This window comes from Clinocottus analis, unplaced genomic scaffold (assembly GCF_023055335.1).
Source record: "Clinocottus analis isolate CAN_PGR_092001 unplaced genomic scaffold, fCliAna1.0.p SCAF_1, whole genome shotgun sequence".
Classification (NCBI taxonomy): domain Eukaryota; kingdom Metazoa; phylum Chordata; class Actinopteri; order Perciformes; family Cottidae; genus Clinocottus; species Clinocottus analis.
Window position 1 is genome coordinate 22,664,619 of NW_027175820.1, and position 22,687 is coordinate 22,687,305.

General features: G+C 41.6%; 3 protein-coding genes across 6 annotated transcripts; 2 read left to right on the forward strand and 1 right to left on the reverse strand.

The window, feature by feature from the left end:
* Positions 1-953: 953 nt before the first annotated feature.
* On the reverse strand, positions 954-8,545 carry LOC137782377 (very-long-chain (3R)-3-hydroxyacyl-CoA dehydratase-like). 2 transcript variants are annotated; one of them, XM_068571665.1, is made up of 12 exons: positions 8,297-8,314; positions 6,531-6,576; positions 6,256-6,329; positions 5,994-6,122; positions 5,632-5,796; positions 5,187-5,235; positions 4,961-5,071; positions 3,696-3,823; positions 2,561-2,673; positions 2,332-2,438; positions 1,603-1,734; positions 954-1,108 (listed from the first exon to the last, which is right to left on the reverse strand). In XM_068571665.1, the coding sequence occupies exons 4-12, from the start codon at positions 6,021-6,023 to the stop codon at positions 1,032-1,034; spliced, it is 912 nt and encodes a 303-aa protein (XP_068427766.1). In that variant the 5' UTR covers positions 6,024-6,122; positions 6,256-6,329; positions 6,531-6,576; positions 8,297-8,314; the 3' UTR covers positions 954-1,031. The 2 variants fall into 2 exon arrangements, with proteins under 2 accessions (XP_068427766.1, XP_068427757.1); XM_068571656.1 differs by lacking the exon at positions 5,994-6,122 and having other exon boundaries at positions 8,297-8,545.
* On the forward strand, positions 8,084-20,799 carry slc22a18 (solute carrier family 22 member 18). Of its 3 annotated transcripts, none has more exons than XM_068571619.1 (11): positions 8,084-8,423; positions 10,420-10,624; positions 11,591-11,688; positions 11,833-11,978; positions 12,662-12,794; positions 13,421-13,533; positions 15,448-15,558; positions 15,854-15,954; positions 16,074-16,175; positions 16,907-17,027; positions 20,458-20,799. In XM_068571619.1, the coding sequence occupies exons 2-11, from the start codon at positions 10,460-10,462 to the stop codon at positions 20,607-20,609; spliced, it is 1,242 nt and encodes a 413-aa protein (XP_068427720.1). In that variant the 5' UTR covers positions 8,084-8,423; positions 10,420-10,459; the 3' UTR covers positions 20,610-20,799. The 3 variants fall into 3 exon arrangements, with proteins under 3 accessions (XP_068427720.1, XP_068427712.1, XP_068427729.1); XM_068571611.1 differs by lacking the exon at positions 20,458-20,799 and adding an exon at positions 17,219-17,986; XM_068571628.1 differs by lacking the exons at positions 8,084-8,423; positions 11,591-11,688; positions 20,458-20,799 and adding an exon at positions 17,219-17,986 and having other exon boundaries at positions 10,447-10,624.
* Positions 13,989-15,252, forward strand: LOC137782371 (cilia- and flagella-associated protein 58-like). The gene has a single exon (XM_068571640.1). The coding sequence runs from the start codon at positions 14,044-14,046 to the stop codon at positions 15,184-15,186; it is 1,143 nt and encodes a 380-aa protein (XP_068427741.1). The 5' UTR covers positions 13,989-14,043; the 3' UTR covers positions 15,187-15,252.
* Positions 20,800-22,687: the final 1,888 nt, after the last annotated feature.

Below are 22,687 nucleotides of genomic sequence, written 5' to 3' on the forward strand. Positions count from 1 at the left end.
CACGTGTATCAACACCGTATTGGCATTCAAGTGCTTTACAGCAGCAGCAATAAAATCAAAATCAACACGTTCCCACTCCCAAACTCACTTAAAGACACTTTTAGCGTCATTTTTCAACATGTAGGACGGTCCAATAGACTTAAACATGCGGTTAAGGGTGTGTTTTCAAAGAAAACTAGTTGGATTTGATAGGGTTTGGATTCAAATAAGTATGTTTGTTGCTTAAGTTACATAACTTAAGTAACGCAAGTAAATTATGACACACAAGTTAGAAGAAGTCAACGCGTTGACTATCATGTGGATAATAACCCGTCATAACTACAATGGCCGCGCACATGCAGACCTGACACCAACAGGGTATGTGGAGTGTCTTATTTCAACTATTTGAGGGGTTGGGAGTGACAACAGGTTGTGAAAACAATAGATTAAAATTGACTGAATAATCTACAATTTATAAATAATTAAAGAGCCGTTTTGAGAGTCGGAATATTATATTCAAACAAACAAGGACCTTGACTTTGTAGGAATGTGAACAATCTAATTAAAGTGTAAATGTCAGATCAGTTGCAGTGTGTTTGTTTTTCTAAACCACTAAATCTACAACTCTAAAACAAATTACTCCCGGAGGTTTATAAAGTAAATACTCTTGCGTCTCCTGGGAAGTAAATGAACAGAAAAAAAATTATATGAATGTAAGTATATCATATAAAAAGTTGATGAATATGAACATTGATACTAGAATAAACGTGGTAATATGAAAGCACTGGCTCAACCGGCAGTGTTTTCAGCTGACCTCCGTTCACCAGTGAGACTTCAAGCTGGTACAGAAGGATTCCTCCAACATCGTCAGTGTGTGTGTGTGTGTGTGCGTGTGCGTGTGCGTGTGCGTGCGCGTGTGCGTGTGCGTGTGCGTGTGTGTGTGTGTGTGTGTGGAGGAAGATAAGAAGCGGAAGTTAAAAAGGAAAAAAGAAACAGCAGCTTTATCTTGAAGTGGACGGCAGTTCAGAGTGTGTTTGAAATAAACTGACGATTTACTGGACTTTGCGTTTCCTCGAGCGATATCGCCTCCTTCTCTGCTTGTACAGGTGGCGAAAATTGATGAAAAGTCCTGAGGAGGAGAAGAAGAAACTGTCTGTCAGCGTTACGTTGATGGGCTTGTGTCATTCTTCTGTCACGGTAGTTGGTAGAGCTAGCTAGCTAAGTAGAGGTAGAGCTAGCTAGCTAAGTAGAGGTAGAGCTAGCTAGCTAGGTAGAGGTAGAGCTAGCTAGCTAGGTAGCTAGCTAGCTAGGTAGAGGTAGCTAGACCCTGGAGCTGATCTGGTTCATATAGTTTTCTCTTATTTCGGCATATTTATTACATTCTAGGAGGAAGTGCCTCTCCGTCTTGACCTCGCCTGTTAAACAGTGGCCACATATTTTATTTTCCTTTTTTAGAGTTATTCTAAAAATACTTTGAGAAAGCTATTTCTCAAAGTAGCCAAATAACTGATAACTACCTTCTACCAAAGCAAAAAACAAGACTTCTCCATTATTCTGTCCTAGTTCCCCCTCACTTCCTCCCCCACCCAAAAAAAACAAGGTATGCATTAAAGGATGTCTCACCCAGGAACATGAGGACCAGGTAGAGCTGCAGAGTGTAGGAGAAGCTGAAATAGTGTCCCAGGACCGCAGGGAGGGGGAAGCTGAACAGACGCGTCTCGTCGAAGATGGGCAGGGACTGGATCACAGCCACAGCTGGAAACAACACAACACACGGTCTGCGACAACTAACATGTGGAAGAAGATTCCTTCACAAGACTTTTGTTTGACCCTTGTGCCTCACGAGAGATGTTTTTGGCTTTGAAAATGTTTAATCGTACTTATTCTGGCAAGGATGCGCTTTTTTTAAATTTTCTTTCTTTTTTTGAATGTTTTATGTAAATATGCTCAGGGTCAATTTTCTGGAATATATCAATAACAAAAACACTGATTTAGATTTTTTCTTTGTGTGTGCAGGGAACCAAGAAAATATCATACATTTGCTCAAAATGGCTTAATCTAGTTTAAAATAGTAAAAACTCAAATTTTGAAACTAGAGCTCTACAACATGCATCGAAATCAATATTGTTAATCAATGACATTGTGAAAAAATAAAATAAAAATGTGAGTAGTTATGACAAGGACTTATTCTAGCTTTAAGATTTAACTCAGTAAAAGCTGAAAATAACATTAATGTACAAATTAATGGGAGTTTAAGAAAATATTTGTGTCACCTTGGGCACCGGAGCAGATTGTTTTAAAGTGAGGCCCACAGGTTGAAACCACCATGTTGTCAGTCGTCTAGTCACTTACCTTCAGCCACCACGCCCAGCGGGTACAGAGGGATCCACAGGCTGTACCTCAGCCACGTCAACAGCTTCCACTCAGTGCCGATGCAGGCCAGCATGTAGAACGGGTACCTGCAGTAAGGGAAGGGAAGAGCTGCCGTTACAGCCAGCTAGCAATGCAACCAGAGAGGAGAAGGAGAAGGAGGAGGAGGAGAAGAAGAAAGAGGAGGAGGAGGAGGGCGACGAAAGCGGACCTGAAGATCTCGATGGTGCTCCACAGGTAGAACACGAAGAACACAACAGGTCTGTTCTGCATCTGCTCCAGACTGCCGAAGATAACGAACAGAATGACGTTCCTCCCCGCCACCTGCAACGACGCAAAGTACAAGAAGCATCTCGGATCAAATTAAGTCAGATCTTAATGCCACAGCTTGCGCTGACGTATTAGATAATGTTCATCCAACTTTGCAGGTCGTAAATAAACATTAATATTATTTTACAGCGTTAAATCTCTTAACAACAGTACTAACTATAGCTACCAAATATTCATAAAAAAGAAAAAATCATTCACAAAAATGTATTATTTCCTGTATACAAATTGCTTGGGGGATGAGTTTGTTTTAGTTTGGGATACGTCAATAATTAGCAATTTCAATTTCCACTTTTTAATTATAGGAACTTTTTTTGAATTATTAAAATGGTAGAAAACCTCACAGAATTTGGGAAAAGCGTGTAATGCTAAGGGGTCCACATACTTTTGGCCATACCAATATGTGTGTATATTCCTTTTTCTGTATTTTCACTATGTACATTAAATGCAGTCCGTTTTTTTTTGATGACTTTTTGATAACAAGATTTACGGTTTGAGTTTGTAATGGTGAAATATAGTATTGTAAAATATTATATGAGAGTCTAAACTGTTCAAATGTTTCTCAGATATGGTTTGAAGCAGATGGTGATAGTGGGAAGTAAATCAAAGGCCTGTTTTCCTTACTTATGTATATGAGGGAGGTCGCAAACAGATCAGGGAGTTGATTTCCCCGGGTAGAGGAAAGTGTAACTTCTTAAACTCAACGACCAAAGGGCAAAAGGTCAAACACAGGCCATGACTCAGTGTTTTCTTTGTTTCTCGTGGCTTGGAGGTGTAACCCTCACCATGTATAAAGTCGGGTTGAGACTGTTGTTTCATTGAATCTTGTGTCACAGACTGCTCTGAGTGGCTGCTGCATACTTTTCCTTCTCGCAAGAATAAACGGACGTAAGACAATTTTGATTCAGAGACTCCATTCCTCCTTAGCAGATCAACAGAGAAAATCTTCCATTACAAGTTTAATCATCACGTTTGAAATCACAATCAAATGAGAAGCGACGGACTCCCCCGTGTCTCACCTGTATCATCGCGGGGAAGAATCCCGTCTTAACGAGACCCAACAAGGGGTTGATGACCTCGAGCACGGCCATCATCTGACAGAAGTACATCATGTCGGCCGTGGTGTGGAAGGTATCGTAGAACGAGTCTGCAGAGGGCCGGAGGAAACAAACAAGACATTAATTAAACAGCACACTGCGTGAGCCACTATCCATAATCCTCATCATTTACAAAACAAATCCCTCCCGTGTGGCCGTGTTCCTGTTTTTATTCAAATGAGCTCATCTGTGAATAGCTCCCTCACAAACAAAAACACAGACCTCTCTCCGGGTTTTGTGGACCTCCTGTTCTTTTTATTTTACTGAACAGTGGTGCTAATTAGCGTCGTCTGTTTCTGTATTCCATGAACACTCGCACAGAAATTGTTAATTTTTTTGATTTATTCATTATTTTGTCCATAAAATTCAAACGCCATTAAGGAGCGCGACCGGTTGTTTTATCCCTGTTAATAATCTATATTTAGTCTGTCCCTCTACGGTGTGCAGATTCAATGTTACTCAACTATTTCACAGAGATCTGTGTGATGGACTGAAGAAAAACTACAAGAGCAACTGACATTAGGATGACTAAAAATAAACTGATAGATTCTAGCAGGTTTCACGTCTCTGCAAGCAGCAGTTTATGGCACACTGAATTAACCGGTCCCAGAACGTACGGTTACACGTAACTGTGAATGTTCAGTGTACAGGATTTCAGACTAAAAACACATTAAACCACACAAATGGCCCTTAAAGGAAGCTGGTGTCCTGAAGGGGCAGAGAGAAACTGGTTGCTAGTTTCGCATTGCTTCATTTTAATACAATAGTACATGTTAAAAATAGAATAAATAAATAATTGACGACGCTACATTATAACTACAGGGAAAAAAAAGAAAGAAAAAACTTATTATCGGCCGATACTGCTGACAGTGACCAGTGATGAGCCCCACAAATACTGATAAAAACAGCCATGAATAATTAAAATCCATTGACTTTCTCCTCTTGTGCAATAGAGTCTTTACCTCGCAGGTTAATAACCTCACTTGTGACACTTTGGTTTCGGCCGGAGGAAAAACTGTTGGCATGTTCAACACCAAATCCTTGTCAGTAGGAAGTTAAGTAATGTAGACGCTGTTTGTTTTAGAGCAACAGTTCATCTGGAGAGGCTCACGGACGGTCTGAAGGGAGTCGCACAAACTTTAATAAACCGTTGATAAACGTGACAATAGTGTTTGCTTTTTACAAACCTTGACCCAGAATGAAGAGTCGAACCGTCATGTTGACAAAGATCCAGGAAAAGCCCAAGAACTGCACCAGGTTGTACATGAACAAGTATCCTTTCTTCAGCCCGAGGTAGGCTGAGGAAACAGAAGGAAAATCACTGAAATTAACTGCTGAAAGGGGATGAAACTAAACAATGACATTTCTTTTGAGTGTTTTATTGTTTGCAGGTGAAGAGTCGGTGTGACTCACGGTCTTGACGAACTCTCGACTCCACACTTATCTTGTTTATCTTCTCCTCCTGAAAGACAATCACAGCGTGAGAATCTCACTCTGCAATGATGGACATGATCTACATGTCTGTGTTACATTTACTGGTATTTACACTTGTATCTACATATTTATATAGAGTGATTATGAGGAATGATGATACTGAAAGTATTTATTTTTTCTGATTTGGTGAGTACCGCTACAAATAAGTGTATTTTCAAGCTACTGAAATTCCTACAGAAATGGTTGATAAATCCACAGTGTGAATAGATACAAAGTCTTTATTTGACAACTGACGCAAAAAAGAAAAGCACGTTAAGAAACTCGGGAAATGAAAGAATTTTTTTTAATTTAGCAAAATAATCAAATGTTTGAAGCTTCATTACATAACTTTGACATTTCAGTTTTAAATCCATTTAGAAGCTACCTTAGCTTGAAGCTCCATCTCTGCGTCGGACTCGTCCAGCCAGCGGTCGAAGTCCGGGGCCAGAAACAGAGGCTTCTTCCCCTGCAGTGTCAGCCGGTCCCACCAGCGCTGCTCCTGCTTCTTGATCTTGATGTCCACCTGGCGGTCGGTGGACTTATGGTTGATCTGGAAAACACAGCGTTAGAATAATTTATGCAACTTTTCTCAGCCGAGACACACAGAAAGGCAATGACATAATGAGAATAGCGGTTGCGTGAAATAATCTGGTTGGACCTTATAGCATTTTTAGTTAAATGCCATTATTTTGATCTAAATATCTATTTTTAGTAATCTACAAGTAATGCTGTAAGATGTGGGCTTACCACACACATGCTCCCATTTACAGCCATCATACAAAGTGACACCACTAGAGATTGTCTAGAAGTGATTACACACTAAGAGACCAGGGAAAGGGCAACTCAATGTGTGCCAAATAGTTCATACACCAGAGCCTGTAGGAAAACACATTGAATCAATAACTTTCCTTCTGCACTTCCGTTTAATCTAATGATGTAAAAATACTACAATTCAACATAACAATAGATTTTACTATTTATTACAAAGACATGGATAAAAGATCAATACCTCGGGTCTAACAGGTTCAAGGAACTCCAAACTGAACTCGTATTCATTATCTCCTTTAGCTCCATGGCCCTGTGCTATGGAAGAAGATGAACATGTTCATATTATGACGACATTAGGCGTTACAATGCAATTCATAACAGATGTCATAAATAACGATGAAGTCTGTGAAGTATTTTACAATATTTCCACTTGAATGTCATCATGCAACTTCTCTTGAATTGTTCTCATCAGCATCTTTTTCCTCTATACAAGGACCAATACATAAAAATGCTAACCTCTGAATTGAAGTGTGTTGTTTTCTTGCAAGCTGATGTTGAGATTCTGAAAAAAACAAAACAGAAAAGACAGCTATCAAATATCAAAACCAACCTGGCAGACACACGCACACGCACAATGAAAATGAAAGGACATGCCTGGTTAGTATTCCATTATATATTTATCCCTCTATACGTATAGACAATACGTATAGATTTCCCTACGCTGGCTGCTGCACACATTTGTTCTTACTAAAGACGACAATAGTTTCATTCATAAACAAGCTGATTGGTTACCTAAAACAGATGCAGATGGATATCTTGTGAATATTTAAAAGCAGCAGGATTGTGTACGTGGGGTTTTTAGACAATGATGGAGCTCTATGGCACAGAAGAATCTGACTTTGGTTACACAAGTGGGATCAATTCATTGTTTGTTTGGAAAAATGTAGACTATTACCAGACTTAGCCTTTAAAAATAAGTCAAACGTTCATCGTACTGTAATATATCCTGCACTCGTGAAGGTGCTGCTTTAACTTCACCAGCTTTTTAGAAACTTAAAGGTGGTGCTACTGAATTGTGTAGCATTATACTGACAGAGGCGTCTTATATTACTGCGGTCAAGTGAGCCCTCATCCGCCGAGTGAGCCGCACGCATGAAAATAAATGACCGTCTATTCCTGGTGTTACGGTGTGGTGGTCTACGGTGGCTTAGATAGCACAAAAAGCATTCAAACGTAATTTCCCAATATTCAAACAGCTATAAAAACAGATCCTTAAATTTGTAAAGTAGAAGTACACCGCAGCCTTGGTCATGATGACCTCTGCCATGCACATGTGCATTGCCTTGAGATTTTACTGTAGAGTTTTGGAGAAAAGTGACTTCAAAGTCAGCTTCAATGGCATAATGACATTCATAACGTCACAATTTCCAATATTCAAAGGGCTATAAAAACAGATCCTTAAACTTGTAAAGTGAAATTACAATGCGGTCTTGTACATGATGACCTCTGCTATGCACATGTGTATGGCCTTTTGTACAAAACTGTACAGTAAAATCTCAAGGCCATACACATGTGCATGGCAGAGGTCATCATGAACAAGGCTGCACTGTACTTTTAACTTACAAGTTTAAGGATATGCCGTTTGAATATGAATATCATCATTTCTTTTGAGCTCGGCTTCTCTGCGTACCGTAATACCTTGAATAGAGGTTCAATCAGAATTGCAATTGAGGCTCACTCGGCGGATGTGGGCTCACTTGACCGCAGTCATTATACTGAGATACGTCTTATATTGAGTCTTTCCTCATTGACCGATGGATGCAAAATGTAAAACATGGCGAGTGTTCTTCTGTCAGCCAGTTTTCATGAAGCCATTCTGCAGGGAGGCTGAACAGGATCTAGAACAACCATTAAAAGCCATGCATCTTTTATAAGACATTCGTCCAGCAGATGCAGGACGAGGATCGGAGGAGGAGCAAAAGGAACACCTTTATTCTGTTGTTATTTACGCAAACAAACTAATCCAAATAAAAACAATCTAGCCACGTTAAAAGCCTAGTGCCAACTGAACACCCTGACATCAGCACAGGCTCGCCTAAGGTACTCTTTACTACTCATGCTTTAATGCTAGTCAAGCTAGCGTTAGCTAGCGAGCGGCACACCCACAGCGTTAAGCTAGCGTTAGCTGTGTAATAAAGTTGAGATACATTTAAACGCACTACTTGAGCAGCAAACGACAGGTCTGTGCGGGTTGAAGCTGGAGGATGCGGGACTTGTCTTACCTTTGCGTCGCTCAGATCCACTCGGAGAAAGATCTCTCCGTGTCGCTGAGCCCAGTAGACGTGAGGAGTGAGGATCTGCATTGTGAACGTTGAGTCGTCTGAGAGCTACATGCCATGAAAACGAGAGGTATGCTACCCAGACTGATGAACTGAAAGCTTTCTGCGTCTGCCAACACACCGACACACACACACACACACCGACACACACACGGGATGTAACACCAGCTGAGGGAGCGCGCTTCCGGGAAAAGGAGGTTGTCCACTTACTTCAAAATAAGAAACCGAAAGCGCTAATTTGTTGTTTCAAAATAAAAGTCTTCAAACTCTAGAAAAAAAAATCCCTAAGGGATGTTTTATTAATAAGAAACATACAACAGTTATTATGTTTCGAATGATAAGATATGTCTCATGTGTTTTTCAACACAATAAAAACTCCAGATTTAAAATATTTCTATTTTGGTCATGTTTGTATTTCCTTTGTGCATTTTTAGCGATATTTTATTTATTATACTATATATTTAAAATATGACAAATATCCTTTAAAATGTCCAAATAAAACCGGCAGCGAGTCCAAAGCAAATGTTTTCATTCCATGAGGAGGTAAAATTGTAACGATAAAAGTAATTCCTGTATTGGTATTCATCTCACTGCCCCTCAAGTTGGAGGGGCAGTGAGATGTTTTAAAAGCATTGATATTATGGGGATGGGCCATGTCAGCTGTGTTCATTAACAGGGGGTGGCTATTGTTGGAGCGAAGTAATTATTTCAAACTGGCCACAATTTCAGCTTTGTCTTCTTTGATGGTAAACCTCCACCCATGTCCTCTTAATTCTCATACGAAACCAAAGCCATTTTTATCGGAAAAGTACTCTTAAAGCAGAAAAACGACCACATTTAAAAATGACATCATTATGGATCTTTATAAATTGTTGACAATCTTATCACATACTTTATACATGTATCCAATTACTCCAAACACCCTCTGGCCTCCAGTGATTATGCAATTCCAAGTCTTTGGGTCCAGATGTAGTTCAGGAATATTTGTCAGTGACCTCAACAGATTTGACCACAAGAGGGCGTCCAGAGAGTGCCTGTAAAAAAAAACTCACGTGTCGTTTTTAGAAGATATATGTCCAGTAATATTTTCTACTTCAGTCATCCATTATCTCAAAATAACACCCTAGTCAGGTTAAGACTAAATAACACGTAGGCCAAAATTACTCAAAAGACTTTGTAACATACTCTACGTTGGCAAAAGTTCCCTTTAAATGTTAATACATCGGTAATATTAATCCATTAGTTGCACTCCATCCATTAGTTGATAAATTAAAACTAGCCAGGTCCAATCCTAGCGTATTTGTAGAACAATATTGTTTTTGCTGTAGTATTGCCAGGATAGGGATTTCTTTAGATAGACAGAAACACAGATGCCTGCTCAGAGTTTGATATTCAACTGTGCCTCACAATGTTAATACAATGTCTAATTTACATCGTAAAACCATATTATATAAAATACAATGCAATAAAATACAAACCACACAATACACATATTTGATAAGGAATAACCAATAAAATGCACAACATTTTAAAAGAAACATATACAATACATTCTCAATAAATAAATACGACAATTCTAAAAAGGAATGAGGAAATGTCACGTTGAGTCGATAGGAGTAACCCCTTTTCTACCATTGTTTCACCCAAATCCATTTAAATGAGCGATGAGCGTGTAAAGTACAATTTAAATTGGAGCGTTTGAATGCATCACTGTAAAACAAATATCCTGGATCTCGTTGAAGAGACGTTTACGTACAAGGGTGAAAAATACCCTTTCTAGCTCCAAAGACCGCTGACGGTGTTTTTATCCCGCTGTTTCCGTGAACAATGCAAACCAAATATTTTGGATTAATGGTACACTCATTTGTAACTAGCTAACTAGTCGGGAACATCTGCTTCGGTAACGCCTCCGTGGTGCCTCACTGGTTGGCTCCAAAGTTCAACTATAACGTCTAACATCAGGCCATCTTCTTTATGTGAGAGTTCATCGACTTAAAGGTTGTTGGTACCGGACAAGTAGTTGTCACCGTGATCCTTTTTTTGTACATTCTTCTGCCTGTTTGCAGCCGGACATTAACATTCACCGTGTCTTCTGCGAGAAGTAAAATGAGTGGAAGAGGAGAAACAACCGAGGAACCGTCTCCCGGGGCTTCACCTCCTACCCAGGAAACCGCGGCAGAGCAGCGGAGGAGGACGAAAATCATTTTCGTGGTTTACATCATCGTTGCTTTGGATGTTACGTGGATGTTTTTACAGTTTTCCGTCACCCCTGTGAGTATTTCTGTTACGTCAACAGTACGAAGCTGAGATTTCCGAGCCTGCCTTGAATGTGAAAACGCTTCCGGAAACGCTGGATATTTCTTTCCTTTCGCCCACGACGTTGTTGTTATTGACGATGATAAATTGCTTGTAGTATTCATTATGAGTGTGCGAGGGATCACGTGTATTAGGACACGTTAAGAGTAGCCTGCATTCATAAATGTGCTTGAATAAATACTCAATCTACATAATAATTGCGGATAGATTTACTTACTATAAAGTTAGTTATCATATGTTATATAAAGCTTTTCAGATCCTAAGGTAAAAGTATTAATACAATGAGAACGTGATATATTTACTCAAGTACTGTACTTTCCATGTTCTACTACTTTATCAATTATCTACTTTATCTACTACTTTATCTAAATATTATTATCCCACTGGGCTGACACCTTTTGATAACTTAAGTTACTTAATTAAGTGAACTTGATTCATAATTCAAAATCGAATCAACTACCACATTATGATGCGTTATTATGTATAAGGATACAACTTATTGATACCTGGAATTCACCCAGAAGTAGTCCATATATGGAATAAAACAAACAACATTAAAGCAACAGCCTGCATATTGATGGATCAATAATTATAATTCAATAACATTATATCATTTTAATGGCCATTCTGTATAATGTGTACTTTACATTTTTTTATGCTTTTATGATAGTTGGAAATTGAAAATACTTCATTTATTTTCGAAATGTTTCAAAAATTAAAACGTTGCTTTACAAAAAAAAGCTAATTTGAGCCGACTGACCTCTTTTGTGCCCTGCAGTAAAATAATCACAAGATGCGCAATTAAGTCATAATTTGGATGTGTTGATTAGTAAAAGGGGTCAAATTTGAAGAGAGAGCCTGTAAACCTCACCACGTTTGTGTGAATTTGAAGATGTATTTTTTTATTATGTATCTCTGTAGTTTTTGGCAAAGAAACTTGGCTTCAACACCTTGTGGTTTGGTTATTTACAAACCACAGTCGGTGTAATCCAGCTGCTTGGGGGTCCTATGTTTGGAAGGTAAGTAACAGACACTTTCTCGCTTTTACAGCTGTGCATGAAGCTCACTCTATTCTCAGAGGCTGCTGTTCTCATACCAGCGACATAACCTGCGCTTGTCAAGGTAGAAAACTTGTGGTTTGTGAGTTTTGTTGTTGTTCGCAGGTTTGCAGATATTTTCGGAGCACGAGCAGCTTTGTCGCTGTCGTGTTCGTCCACCGTGGTTTTCTTTCTGCTGCTGGCGATAGCGGAGAACCCTGCCATGCTCTTCATCCACAAACTCCCCACAATCTTCATGCACGTCATGCCGGGTAAGCGCCACTCATCTACAATCCCGTTTGACATTTTCAAACCTCAAACCTAGAATATTATTTGATCTAGATTAATCGTGTGTTGTTATTTAGTCATCATTCAGTCCTTTTGCACTTTTTGCAGCCTTTGTGGCTAAACTAAGTCTGCAATTACAAGTAGTAGAGCCAGAAACATCTGATATTTTGAGATTAAAGTCAGAAATTTACCAGAAAAAAAGGATTTAAATTTGTTTTAAGAATATTGTTGATTCTATCTCTTCATATTTTTTTACATTTATTTTCAAAATCTCATATTTCTTTGGCTAACAATCCTTAACAATGTGTGGTAAAAAATACACATTCAATTAAAAAATGCACTGCGTTTAGTGGTATTGTATTACTCCAACAAGATAACAAAGAAAAGCATATTATTTTTTATTGTATAATGTTATCCTTAATGTAAGAAAGTATTGATTGGGATTAGATATCAGCAGATAATCACTATTTAGTACACATATTTACACAATTTTCACATAACTATTATATCTATATTCTGTGGTTAAATCTAGTAAAACATTTAAATAGAGCATTAAATACACTACTCTCTATTGTATGACCGAAACTCCCCCATAAAATATAATTTTACCCTAATTTTATTTCCCGTTTCCCTCTCTTTAATTTCCTCCTCCCTCTCCTGTCTGCAGCGTCTCAGATGGTCGTTGCGGACCTCTCGGCGCCTGAGAAACGGGCCGGGGCTTTGTCCAAAATCGGGCTGTGTTTTGGCTTCGGCATGATAACTGGCTCCACATTGGGCGGCCATCTTAACACACACTTCGGGTGAGTCGAACTCTGTGTGTGTCGTTGGAGAATGAGTCTAACGTCGAGTGATGTGCTGCAGAATAGAACACAGAGCAGCGGAAGAGCTGACTTCCCTTTACATGTTAATGCACGGGCAGTAATAGTCAATTCAAGCCAATACTTTTGTTATTGTAGTATTGCCACTTATTTTCCATTGCAGTATTTCAACTTTTACCTAATCACGGGAGAGGGACTTCTTTATATAGACAGAAAGACAGATGCTGGACAGAGTTTAATATTCAACTCTGCCTCACAGCATGAATACTTAACCAATTTACATAATAAAAAAAGCAGCTGAAGAGCTGAGTGGGAGCTAGCAGAGACCAAAATAAAGCTAACAATAAAGTCAATGAATCATAATGTTGCTCCGTGACTGCTGGGTGTGAGCATAAGCAACTCTTTTCTAACCACTTCATGAGGGATAGTAGGTCAATGTTGTGTTTGAACCTTGAACTAAATGTGGAAATGCAACGGAAGATTTCATAATAAGAATGTTTTTTTGTGTGTGTGTGTATGAAATTGTAAATGCACTGTGTATATCATACCTACAGTACACCTTGAATGGCCAATGCATTTGTGCACCTAACACTGCTTTTAATTCCCAGGGAGACATTTACTGCATGTTTTGGCGCTGTGGGGAGCGCCTTCAGTTTACTGTTGGTTTTAAAGTTTATCCCAAAAACGACCAAATCTCAAGCTTCAGGAGCCAACAAAGACAGTAAGACACACTTCCACCTGCCTCTCCGATTGTTCTCAGCTCTTTGGAAATCTCTATTGATGTTGATATGTTCAGGCTTATCATGCCGCACAGGCGTTATGAAGGTGGGCTTAAGCCGGCCGTCTCTTTTCGCAGTAAAAATAATGTCGGTGTCATTCAAGACTTATTTTAAAGGATTTTTTAAATCATAAAATTGGAAGAAAAAGTCCTTGAATTCACCACGTAGCGTACGGATACACAACACAGCAGTTAAGGCGCTCACTCCTACGAACACGCGCGTCCGAACGGCATCCACTTGTGCAGAAGTGGATGCAATTGAAGCGGCGGAGGGAGAGTGTGGCTGAAAGGCACCGATGCGATCAATCATTTTCAACGTCTCTATCGGCATCACATTCTGCTGGAATGTTATGATATGAGAAGAGGATTCTTTCTCCAGTCCCAAGGTGACAAGAAAGTCCAAACCTTTACGTTTAAAATCTGAGCGCCAGACTGTAGAAATCAACTGAAAACATGAAGAGCTCTGACAAATTGGACAGTGACGCGATAGTTGGTCATCGCAGTGTCGCGTTACTGAGCTTTTCTGATTCCGATTTCTTCCCGAAGACGGAAAACAAGGAGGTCCTCAGGTCGAAAATGGCGCTTTTGATGAACGATGCTAAGCAGTTTAAGGCAGAGCAGCAAAGAATCAACAAGGTGATCAGAGACCCAGACTACCAGAAGAGCCAGCTGTTGCATTGCAAACAGGAGCTGTTGGTGCTGAGGAAGAAGATGGGGCTCCAGGGAAACGAGCTGAGGAGGGAGAGCAGGCTGAATGAAGCCCTCAAGGTGGAGCTGGAGTCCGCGAGGAAGGAGCTGCGATCGGCGAAGCAGCGCGCCTCCGACCAAAGGGCCGAGCGGCAGCGCCTGAAGGAACGGCTGGACCAGGCCATCAAGGAGCGGGACGGCCTCCGCAGCGCGCTGCTGCGCGGCAAAAAAGAGTGCTCGGAGCTGCGCGACAAGCTCAGCAGCCAGCTGTCGAGCGCCAACAGGAAGGACGGCGAGTACAAAAGGCAGGCGAGCGAAGTCCACCTCCTCAAGCTGGAGAAGCAGACGCTGGAGAGGGAGAAGAGCGCCGTGGACAGCGACGCGGAGGGCTGGAAGCAGGCGCTCCGCAGGTGCGAGGAGGAGCTCCACGCGCAGAAGGAGATGCTCGAAGAGAGCAAAAGGTGTCGCGACGCCGAGGGTCACCACGGGAAGAAAATACTGTTCATTCCGCAAAAATGTCACGGGATCAAAAGGTCCGGCCAGGAGGTGGTGCCGCTCCGGCAGTTCGAGTCCCTCCAGAGGGAGTTGCTCGCCCGGACCGAGGAGCTGAGGAAAGCCCGGCAGCTGTGCGAGGAGCTGAAGAGGAAGCTGACGGAGATGGGGCCGCGGCTGCAGTACTGCCAGGCGACGGTCAGAGAGCAGAAAGAGAAGCTCAAGGCCGTGACGGCGGAGAGGAACATGTACAGAAGTCGGACTGAAGAACCGGGCGGGGGATTTGCAAACGCCAAAGGGGGGCAACGCAAACGGAGGACCAAGGCGACCTCGAAGAGCAAAATAAGCAGGCGGACATCTAGAGACGAATCCAGCCACAGTCTCACCTCTTACCTACGTCACCAAAACGCCAGCTAGAGGCTGGACCCTGCCGGTCTTTGTCCATTGAGACATTTATTATACAAATAAACTGATACTGATCCAGTTCTTGGTGATTTTTTTGTGTGTTTGCGGTACAGTGTAAATGTGACTTGCATGGTTGAACCCTCCATAGTGTAAAGTTTGTAAGACACTTGTGTATTTGATCAGCAACTGCTTTTTCAATCCATTTAAATTTGTACATGTACAAGACTTGCGTTTATTAAACTATTCTATTATTCTTTGAATAATTCGCTGCAGGTGAGAAGAAAAGCAAGTCCATATTCAACGTGGGAGAGATCACCAGGCTGCTGAAGTTTCCTGGGGTGAAGCGGACGTTTCTCGTGAAGATAATTGCTGGTTTGCCATCAGGTGAGAGTTGACGTGAGAAGAGTGTGTGTTTTCACACACGAGGGTATTCCCCACAACACGTAACATTTACATTGAAAAGTTTTTTCAATGTAAATGATCAAATTGGGTCAATATATGTTGCATTGCAGCAGAAAACACAGATTCGGTGTGATGGATATGGCTGTTTATAATGACCTGATGCTCTCTTTTATAGATCCAGCATGTAAGAAAAATAATAAGCCGTAATAACTGTCGGCTTCAACAAAGTTTTACATTTCAGCCACTTCAAATCAAACGTGCTTTTCTCCGTTCTTAGGCATCTTTCAGGTGATGTTCTCCATCATTGCGTTGGACTTCTTCAAGCTGACGCCTTCGCAGAACGGCTACCTGATGGCGTACTTTGGCATCGCCTCCATGGTGAGCGTCACACACAGGTCGCAGTACAAGACGAGCTGATTCGTACGCGTTCAGCGCCGCGCGGTGGCGATTCTCGACGGCGAGACGAGGTTCAGAGTGAAACCCGGATGTTTGTGCAGGTCATTCAGGGAGCAGTGGTCGGTCGGCTCACCGCGAGATACTCGGACAACTCGCTGCTGCTGCTGGCCATCGGCGTTTCCTCTCTGGTGGGACTGGCTCAGGTACACGCCCAAAAAAACACTTTTCAGAATCAGCTTTGCTTCATGAAGCTCGATCAAACATGTCCTTTTTTTTTAATTTCATGTTGCGTTTAGTCGCCAACCAATAGTTGTTGAAAGTATGTTCAAGTAGTTTTTTACACATTTTAAAGTATGTTCAAGTACTTTTATACGCATTTTTATTCCATCTGTATATTTAATATTCTTCTTCTTACTGTTAATTTATCATTTTGTTTTACTATTGCTCTGCTGTTTGTTTATATTACTTGATTTTTATCTTTATTTACTTGTGAGCAGTGCTGCTGTAATCCTGTAATTTCCCCACTGAGGGACTACTAATAGATTATCTTATCTTATCTTAAGTGTGAACTTACTGGTGGCGCTTGGGAGTAAAAGACAGGAAATCAAAATAGTCGTTGGGCTTCATCCTCTGGGGAACATGAATGTGCGTGAAAACGTTCATGGCATTGAACCCGGTAGCGGTAAGATATTTCAGTTTGGACTGAAGTGGGCGAATGACATCATCATCGATAGCACCATGCCGTTTATGCAAATATGTCTTGCATTTCTCCTTTTCATTGCAGTGAAAATACATGTTTTAAATGTTTGCACATCGACAATAAGTCTTTCTTTTGGCTCAGGCGTGCTCATTTGCTCGTAATGGAAATCATGCTCAACTCAGATCCTGGTGTGTGTGTGTGTGTGTGTGTGTGTGTGTGTATTTGTTTCCGCAGGCCTACATGCAGGACGTGTTCCAGTTCTGCCTTACCGTCTTCCCCATGATGTTTTCCCTCAGTGTGTTCAACGTCATCACGGACAGCATGCTCACCAAGAGCGTGCCGTCCTCCGACACAGGTGACGGCGTCCTGCTTTTCTACACTCCCACACAACCACACAACCACACAACCACCGCTACACAACATCTGCAATGAAGTGCAACTTTACAAAACTACCAAAAAGCAAAAGCAGACTACCTCGTACTAGCTACTGAGAGTTAGTCAAGTTATTGTAATTCAGTTGTTTGATGACTTTGCTCTTGAACGCAGGCACGATGATGGGACTGTGCGCGTCCGTCCAGTCTCTGCTTCGCACCGTCGGGCCGACTGTCGGCGGCTTCCTGTACGTGAACTACGGCATTTCCTCCATCGGCTTGATCCAGTTTGTGGTGAACGTCGCCGTGTTCGGGTATCTGCTGCAGCGTCACCTCGGCAAGACGGCCGAGCATCAGCAATGAAATAGTTCGGTTTAAAAGAAGAAGAAGAAAAAGAAACTTCTTTTCATTTTTCAATTTGTCCGCAAACCACAAGAGTGGCTGAGATTTCAAATGTTTGATTTTTAAGAACGATGACTGCATGTGTTGAAGTCATCCTGTCATTTACACTTACAGGATGACTTATAGTCAAGTCTTCGTTGCTGTTTAATCTGTGGTGGAGATTCAGCACTGAACCACTAGATGGCAGCACATCTTCTATTTTATCATTTTTTTATCTGCTGATTTTTATTCCCCAGGGTTCATCGTTCACATTTATATTAGTTACATTTCAAAAAAAATCTGTTGACTGCTATTGAGATTGAATTAAAGATGATTGAACGATATTTAATATTTTACCAATCACCATCCCTGCTAATTGAACATAGTGATATCAGAGCCATTTATAATGAAAGTTTTATTTTCTTATCAGATGTTATTTTTCATTATATCTTTTTTAAGAATGATTTGTGCATTAATTCACCTAAAGGCAGTAAAGTATTTCAGACTTCCCTTCACATTGAATGGTATGAATCTGTGCCATAAATATCTGTATTCAATGGAGTATATGTGTGTATATTTTAGCCACTTCTTCCTTCCTCCCATATTATTCATCTCACGACCCTTTCAGATTTATCTGCCGACTCGTTGGAGGGCCCCGACCCCCAGATTTGTAACCAGTGAACTGAATTACCTGCAAAGTGGATTAACTACCTCCACCAACAGTAAAATGCTCCTCATGCATTTATGGACAATAATCTAATAATGCAATCTATGATGATGTATCAGTTGCCGTTTTTACTTGTAACGGAGTACTTTTTAAATTGCTATATTGATGCTTTTACTGAAATAAAAATGACTCCAAACAGTCATGGCGCCAATATTTCTGAACAGATATGAAATCACCAGTGCAGAAAAACAAATGACGTACCGTGTGGAGGACAAACAAATCCTTTAGTGTTAATCGCAGTTGTTCTCATATTTATTTATGTTTTTCTTCTCCCTCGGGTGCTAAGCTGCAACGCGTTGAAGTGATGTCAGAAAATATGCGGCAGGTGGTTTCATTGTTTCTCCAAAGTACTCTGTTTTTGGAATATTACGAGCAGCAATCCGGGATCAATATGATCTTGTTCTAACAGTAGGGGGTGAGCGGTGTTACAGAGTTATTATGGGCCGGGCGACACCTTCAACAGATGTCACTGGTGTGATTTCTATGCTTGTTTGTTGAGCCAAATATCCGACGAAAGCAGCCACACAAACAGAGGCTGTGACATTCAGATTACATCTAAACAACTGCAACGATTAAATCCATGTGCGTTTATTTTTTTAATGTTTTTTTCAAGATCTTTAGGAGACATTTTGACACAAAGCAGTCGGCCATATCAGATGAATGATATAGATGTTAAATTAAGGTATTGCATTTTCAATATCAACTATCGAGACATCGTTGTAGAATATAATTTTATTTCTAACACGCTTTAAGAAAGAAGTCAACATAACCATAAGACATCAGTTAAATTGTAATTTCGCTTGCAGTAAGCAAATATATTTCAAGCTTTCGTTCATCTTAAACATGTTTATTTGCATTCAGTTCAAGCGGGACGAACTTATTTAACTTTAAATAGTTCATTTCTGCACAGCGCTCAAGTGTCAAGTTCATTTTATCCCCGCAGAATTCAAAGCGGTCAGATCTGAAGGTTATTTTTAGTAACTCTTAGCTGGCGGAGCGTGATAGTCTGTCCACGCGGACTGCACCTTTAACGTGATCAGCCGTTTCAGTGGCAATCCCATCATCTGAGCCTGATCCCACACCGACACTCGCACACATCTCGCCGCAGTCCGACTGGAACAGAAGATGTTCTGGTCGACTTTTTACACTTTGTAAAAAAAAATGTTAAAAAAAAAAGAAGCCCCTTGGCTCTTGAGTCTTCTACTTCTGTCCTCTCTCTCTGACTCAAAGGAGCTGCAGATGGATTTGAAGGGTGTCACTGTATCTGTGGACCCAGGGGGAGGCGGCCCTGACCACGAAGGGGGTGGGGGGTAGATGGTTGGGTGGGTGGGGGGGGGGGTGCCCTGTTACACTTGGCCCTTTGAGTCAGGGGGAGCCGGGACAATGCTGCTGTTAACACCCCTGACGGGGACCTTTGGGTTCTCTGAAAGTTTAATGTGACTCTGCGAGCGACCTGCGCTCGCCGAGGTCAGAGATGAGCGCGGGCGGCCCAGGCGTCAGTCCAAGGTTGCCCCGTGCCTGGTGCAAAGGAAACTGAACGCCAAACCGCGGGGGTTGGGAGGAGGGCCATCGGGTCCCGGGCTTGCTTTGTCCCCCCTGTGGCATGGATAATGAGGCATCTGTCTGCACCTGCCGCATAGAGAGACCAGGCTCACTGTCTCACTTAAAAAGAGCACAGGTTACCTATCTGATTTGTCCAGGGACCTGATCTGAAGCAGAGGAGCCTTGCGCCTAAATGTTTTATACCACGGCTTTTTCTTATTTCTGCAGCGCATGAAGCTCCTCATCAGGAAACACTCTGTCTTGTTCGCCACATCTCGAACGTTGAGGTGTGACACGAGCCACCCGCACGTTATTATTCTCCCCCAAGACAGTGGGACTGTATGTTTCGATTGCGTGAACATAAAGAAATATCCCTGAGTTACATTAACATGCCATGAAGCAGGAGATAGGCTTTTTTTGTGTGCTGATTCTTGCTCAGAAATAATGTACACCTGAGGTGCGTGTGACAGCAGCTCAACATGGCCACCAAACCCCCCCCCACCCCGTCGTCCTGTCCTGCGGACCTCGTGGAGCTCGTGGAGTTGGCCACGGGGACGAAAGGTGATCTTAGGGGGGTTTTGTCTTGGTGTAATCAGACAGCGACATCATCAATCATGAGAGGGTGAATTACAGCGGGTTACAATGGGAGATAAGATAATGAGCGGGGCCTCAGCGGCCTCGGTGAGGGACAGCTCGAGTTCCCCGTCCAGATTACATGGCAGCGGCCCCCGACTGGCTTGCAAACCTCTCTCTCTCTCTTTCAGGGCGCTGGCTGCACAAATCCAAGATGGAGGGAAAACGCTCTTTGTTTAACGATACACAGCGGAAGTACCGAAGGGAGAGCACGCAGGTGAATTCAGCCTCTCCTGTAATTCATGGTCATTTGAATGGTATGGGAATCAACAGTGTGATATGAGACTGTGTGCACGGGCTCAACACTGCAGAGACGGTCCTTCAAACTCAAGTGAAAGTATCCTGCAAACACGCGGCATCGAGGCAAAAAATGTGAAGTTTGCATTAACGTTATCAGACTACAAATCCACGCTTCTCTTATTCTACGTGTTTACAGATGCTTGATCGTCTTCACTGTTGTTTTGCACCTTTTAAACTACAACTTACCAGGATCCTTCTCATGGGAGCATTGGGTTTGCTTCATGTCCGTTATATAAAGTGTCTCTAAACTCTACTCATCTCTTTTCAAATGTCCATGATTTTTTAAATCCTTTTGGTGCATTTTTTTGCTCCAGAAGACAGTAAAGAGGTAGCAGAATATGCTGCACCAGCTCATGAATCCATCACATCTGAAACCCACATCCATGCATACTTTACGCAGCAAATGGCCAGGTGTCAGCTGTAAACTGTAAACTTTTTTCCACCCAAATCCTAAAGTACGGTCCATCTCTGGATGCGAGGGTTACCTACGTTCAGTACGAGCTAAACCAAAAACACATCCAAACTTCAAGCCTCAAAAGATACTTCATGTAATTACATGAGTTGTACCATGACTTTGTATTGATCTAGAAAATATTGTTGGACTGTTTTGCTACCAGGACGCACAAATAAGGAAGAAGTAAAGGCGGTTAAGGTCACAGATTAAGCATTTCATGAGGAATCCATCACCATTTGGTGGTTTGTTCATTCAGAATTTGACAACTAACCAACATCCCCATCTAAATAGCAATATTTCTTTGCAGAAAATGTGTACTGTATGTCTGCAAGGAAACTAAAACCACAAAGAGACACACAATGGGCAGAAAGAGACAGAAAACAACTACAAACTTAAACAAAAAAACACAAAAAATAACACCAGAAAGACAAGCATAATTACAAAAAGGGACCAAAAAAAATTACAAAGTGACACAAAACAATTATAATAGGAAAAACAAGACATAAAATAACCACCGAAACAACTACAAAAACACACAAATTGAGCACAAAGAGACACAACACGTCAAGAAAAACATCTCTAAAGTCTGTGCGGCTTGCTCCTTTGCACAGGAGCAGAGGCTTTGGGGCCTCTAGCATGTCTAGAGCCCCATTGCCTCATAATCCGCCCGATACGCCGGCCTGCAGGTGAAGGCCGCACGTGTGTGAGGCAGCGCAGGCCGGGAGATGAATCACCAGACGTCTTTGCGAAGCGTGCTCGGCCGTGTGTCAGCGGCGCTGAGCTCGGCGACGCCCCCGTCTCGTCCACACTCTCACTCCCTGACATGTGCCACCGCTCGCTAATCCTCCTCTGACGCTCCTCTCTGCGGCATCGCACTCCCCGACAGAACAATAAATGACCACTGCGCTGACCTCAGAGGGCAACCGGCCCCCCGTTGCGTAAGAAAGGATCTTCCATCCCCTTCCCCCCTTCGTTTTAGGGCCATATTGGTTCTTTATATACAATTTGAATGAATACACTGCTGCTGCATGTTAGCAGATTATCGGGTAACATAGATGAGGTTCCTCCTCTTTAATGTACACAATGCTCCGCGGAAATTAATTGTTTTCTACGGGATTAAAACAGTCGGAGATTTGAATATTCGTCAGATAATATGTTTGAAAAAGGGAGGATGTGGATATCATTTTAATTACGGCTGAGCGGATTAGATAACAATATGATGTATTAGTAAAAGGCGGGAAAATAAATGTGCGCCAGAGGAGGCATCTGTTTGAATTAGTGGCTGTAAAGCTCTGCATGTCATTTGCATGACTCATATGGTGCAGCATCTGTGTCCTTCAAAAGATAAATCTGACCATTATTGGTCATACGGGTCAGTTTAGGCCCACGACCAGTCGGATTACGATCAGTTGGAGTTTAGATTGAGGTGTTGATTATCAAAGCTGTGATGTGTTAAAACTGAATGTAATAATGTTAGATTTATTATACTCTTAAAACCCCTTAAAATTACATCGTTCAGAATATAAAACTGCCCCAAAAAGGTATTTATGAATATCTCATGAAGCCAATTTATATTTAAAACATTTGTGAGAACACTTTTCTTATTA

Bases quoted from the DNA above. Each gene is read 5' to 3' on its own strand.
- LOC137782377 (XM_068571656.1), bottom strand. From the start codon at position 8,377: ATGCAGATCCTCACTCCTCACGTCTACTGGGCTCAGCGACACGGAGAG. The intron at 5,072-5,186 runs GTGAGTCACACC...CTGTTTCCTCAG, and splicing joins GTCGAGAGTTCGTCAAGACC to CCTACCTCGGGCTGAAGAAA. The intron at 1,109-1,602 runs GTGAGACATCCT...TCTCCTCCTCAG, and splicing joins CCTGGTCCTCATGTTCCTGG to GACTTTTCATCAATTTTCGC.
- slc22a18 (XM_068571611.1), top strand. From the start codon at position 10,460: ATGAGTGGAAGAGGAGAAACAACCGAGGAACCGTCTCCCGGGGCTTCA. The intron at 11,689-11,832 runs GTAAGTAACAGA...TGTTGTTCGCAG, and splicing joins GGGGGTCCTATGTTTGGAAG to GTTTGCAGATATTTTCGGAG. The intron at 11,979-12,661 runs GTAAGCGCCACT...TCCTGTCTGCAG, and splicing joins CTTCATGCACGTCATGCCGG to CGTCTCAGATGGTCGTTGCG.
- LOC137782371 (XM_068571640.1), top strand. From the start codon at position 14,044: ATGAAGAGCTCTGACAAATTGGACAGTGACGCGATAGTTGGTCATCGC.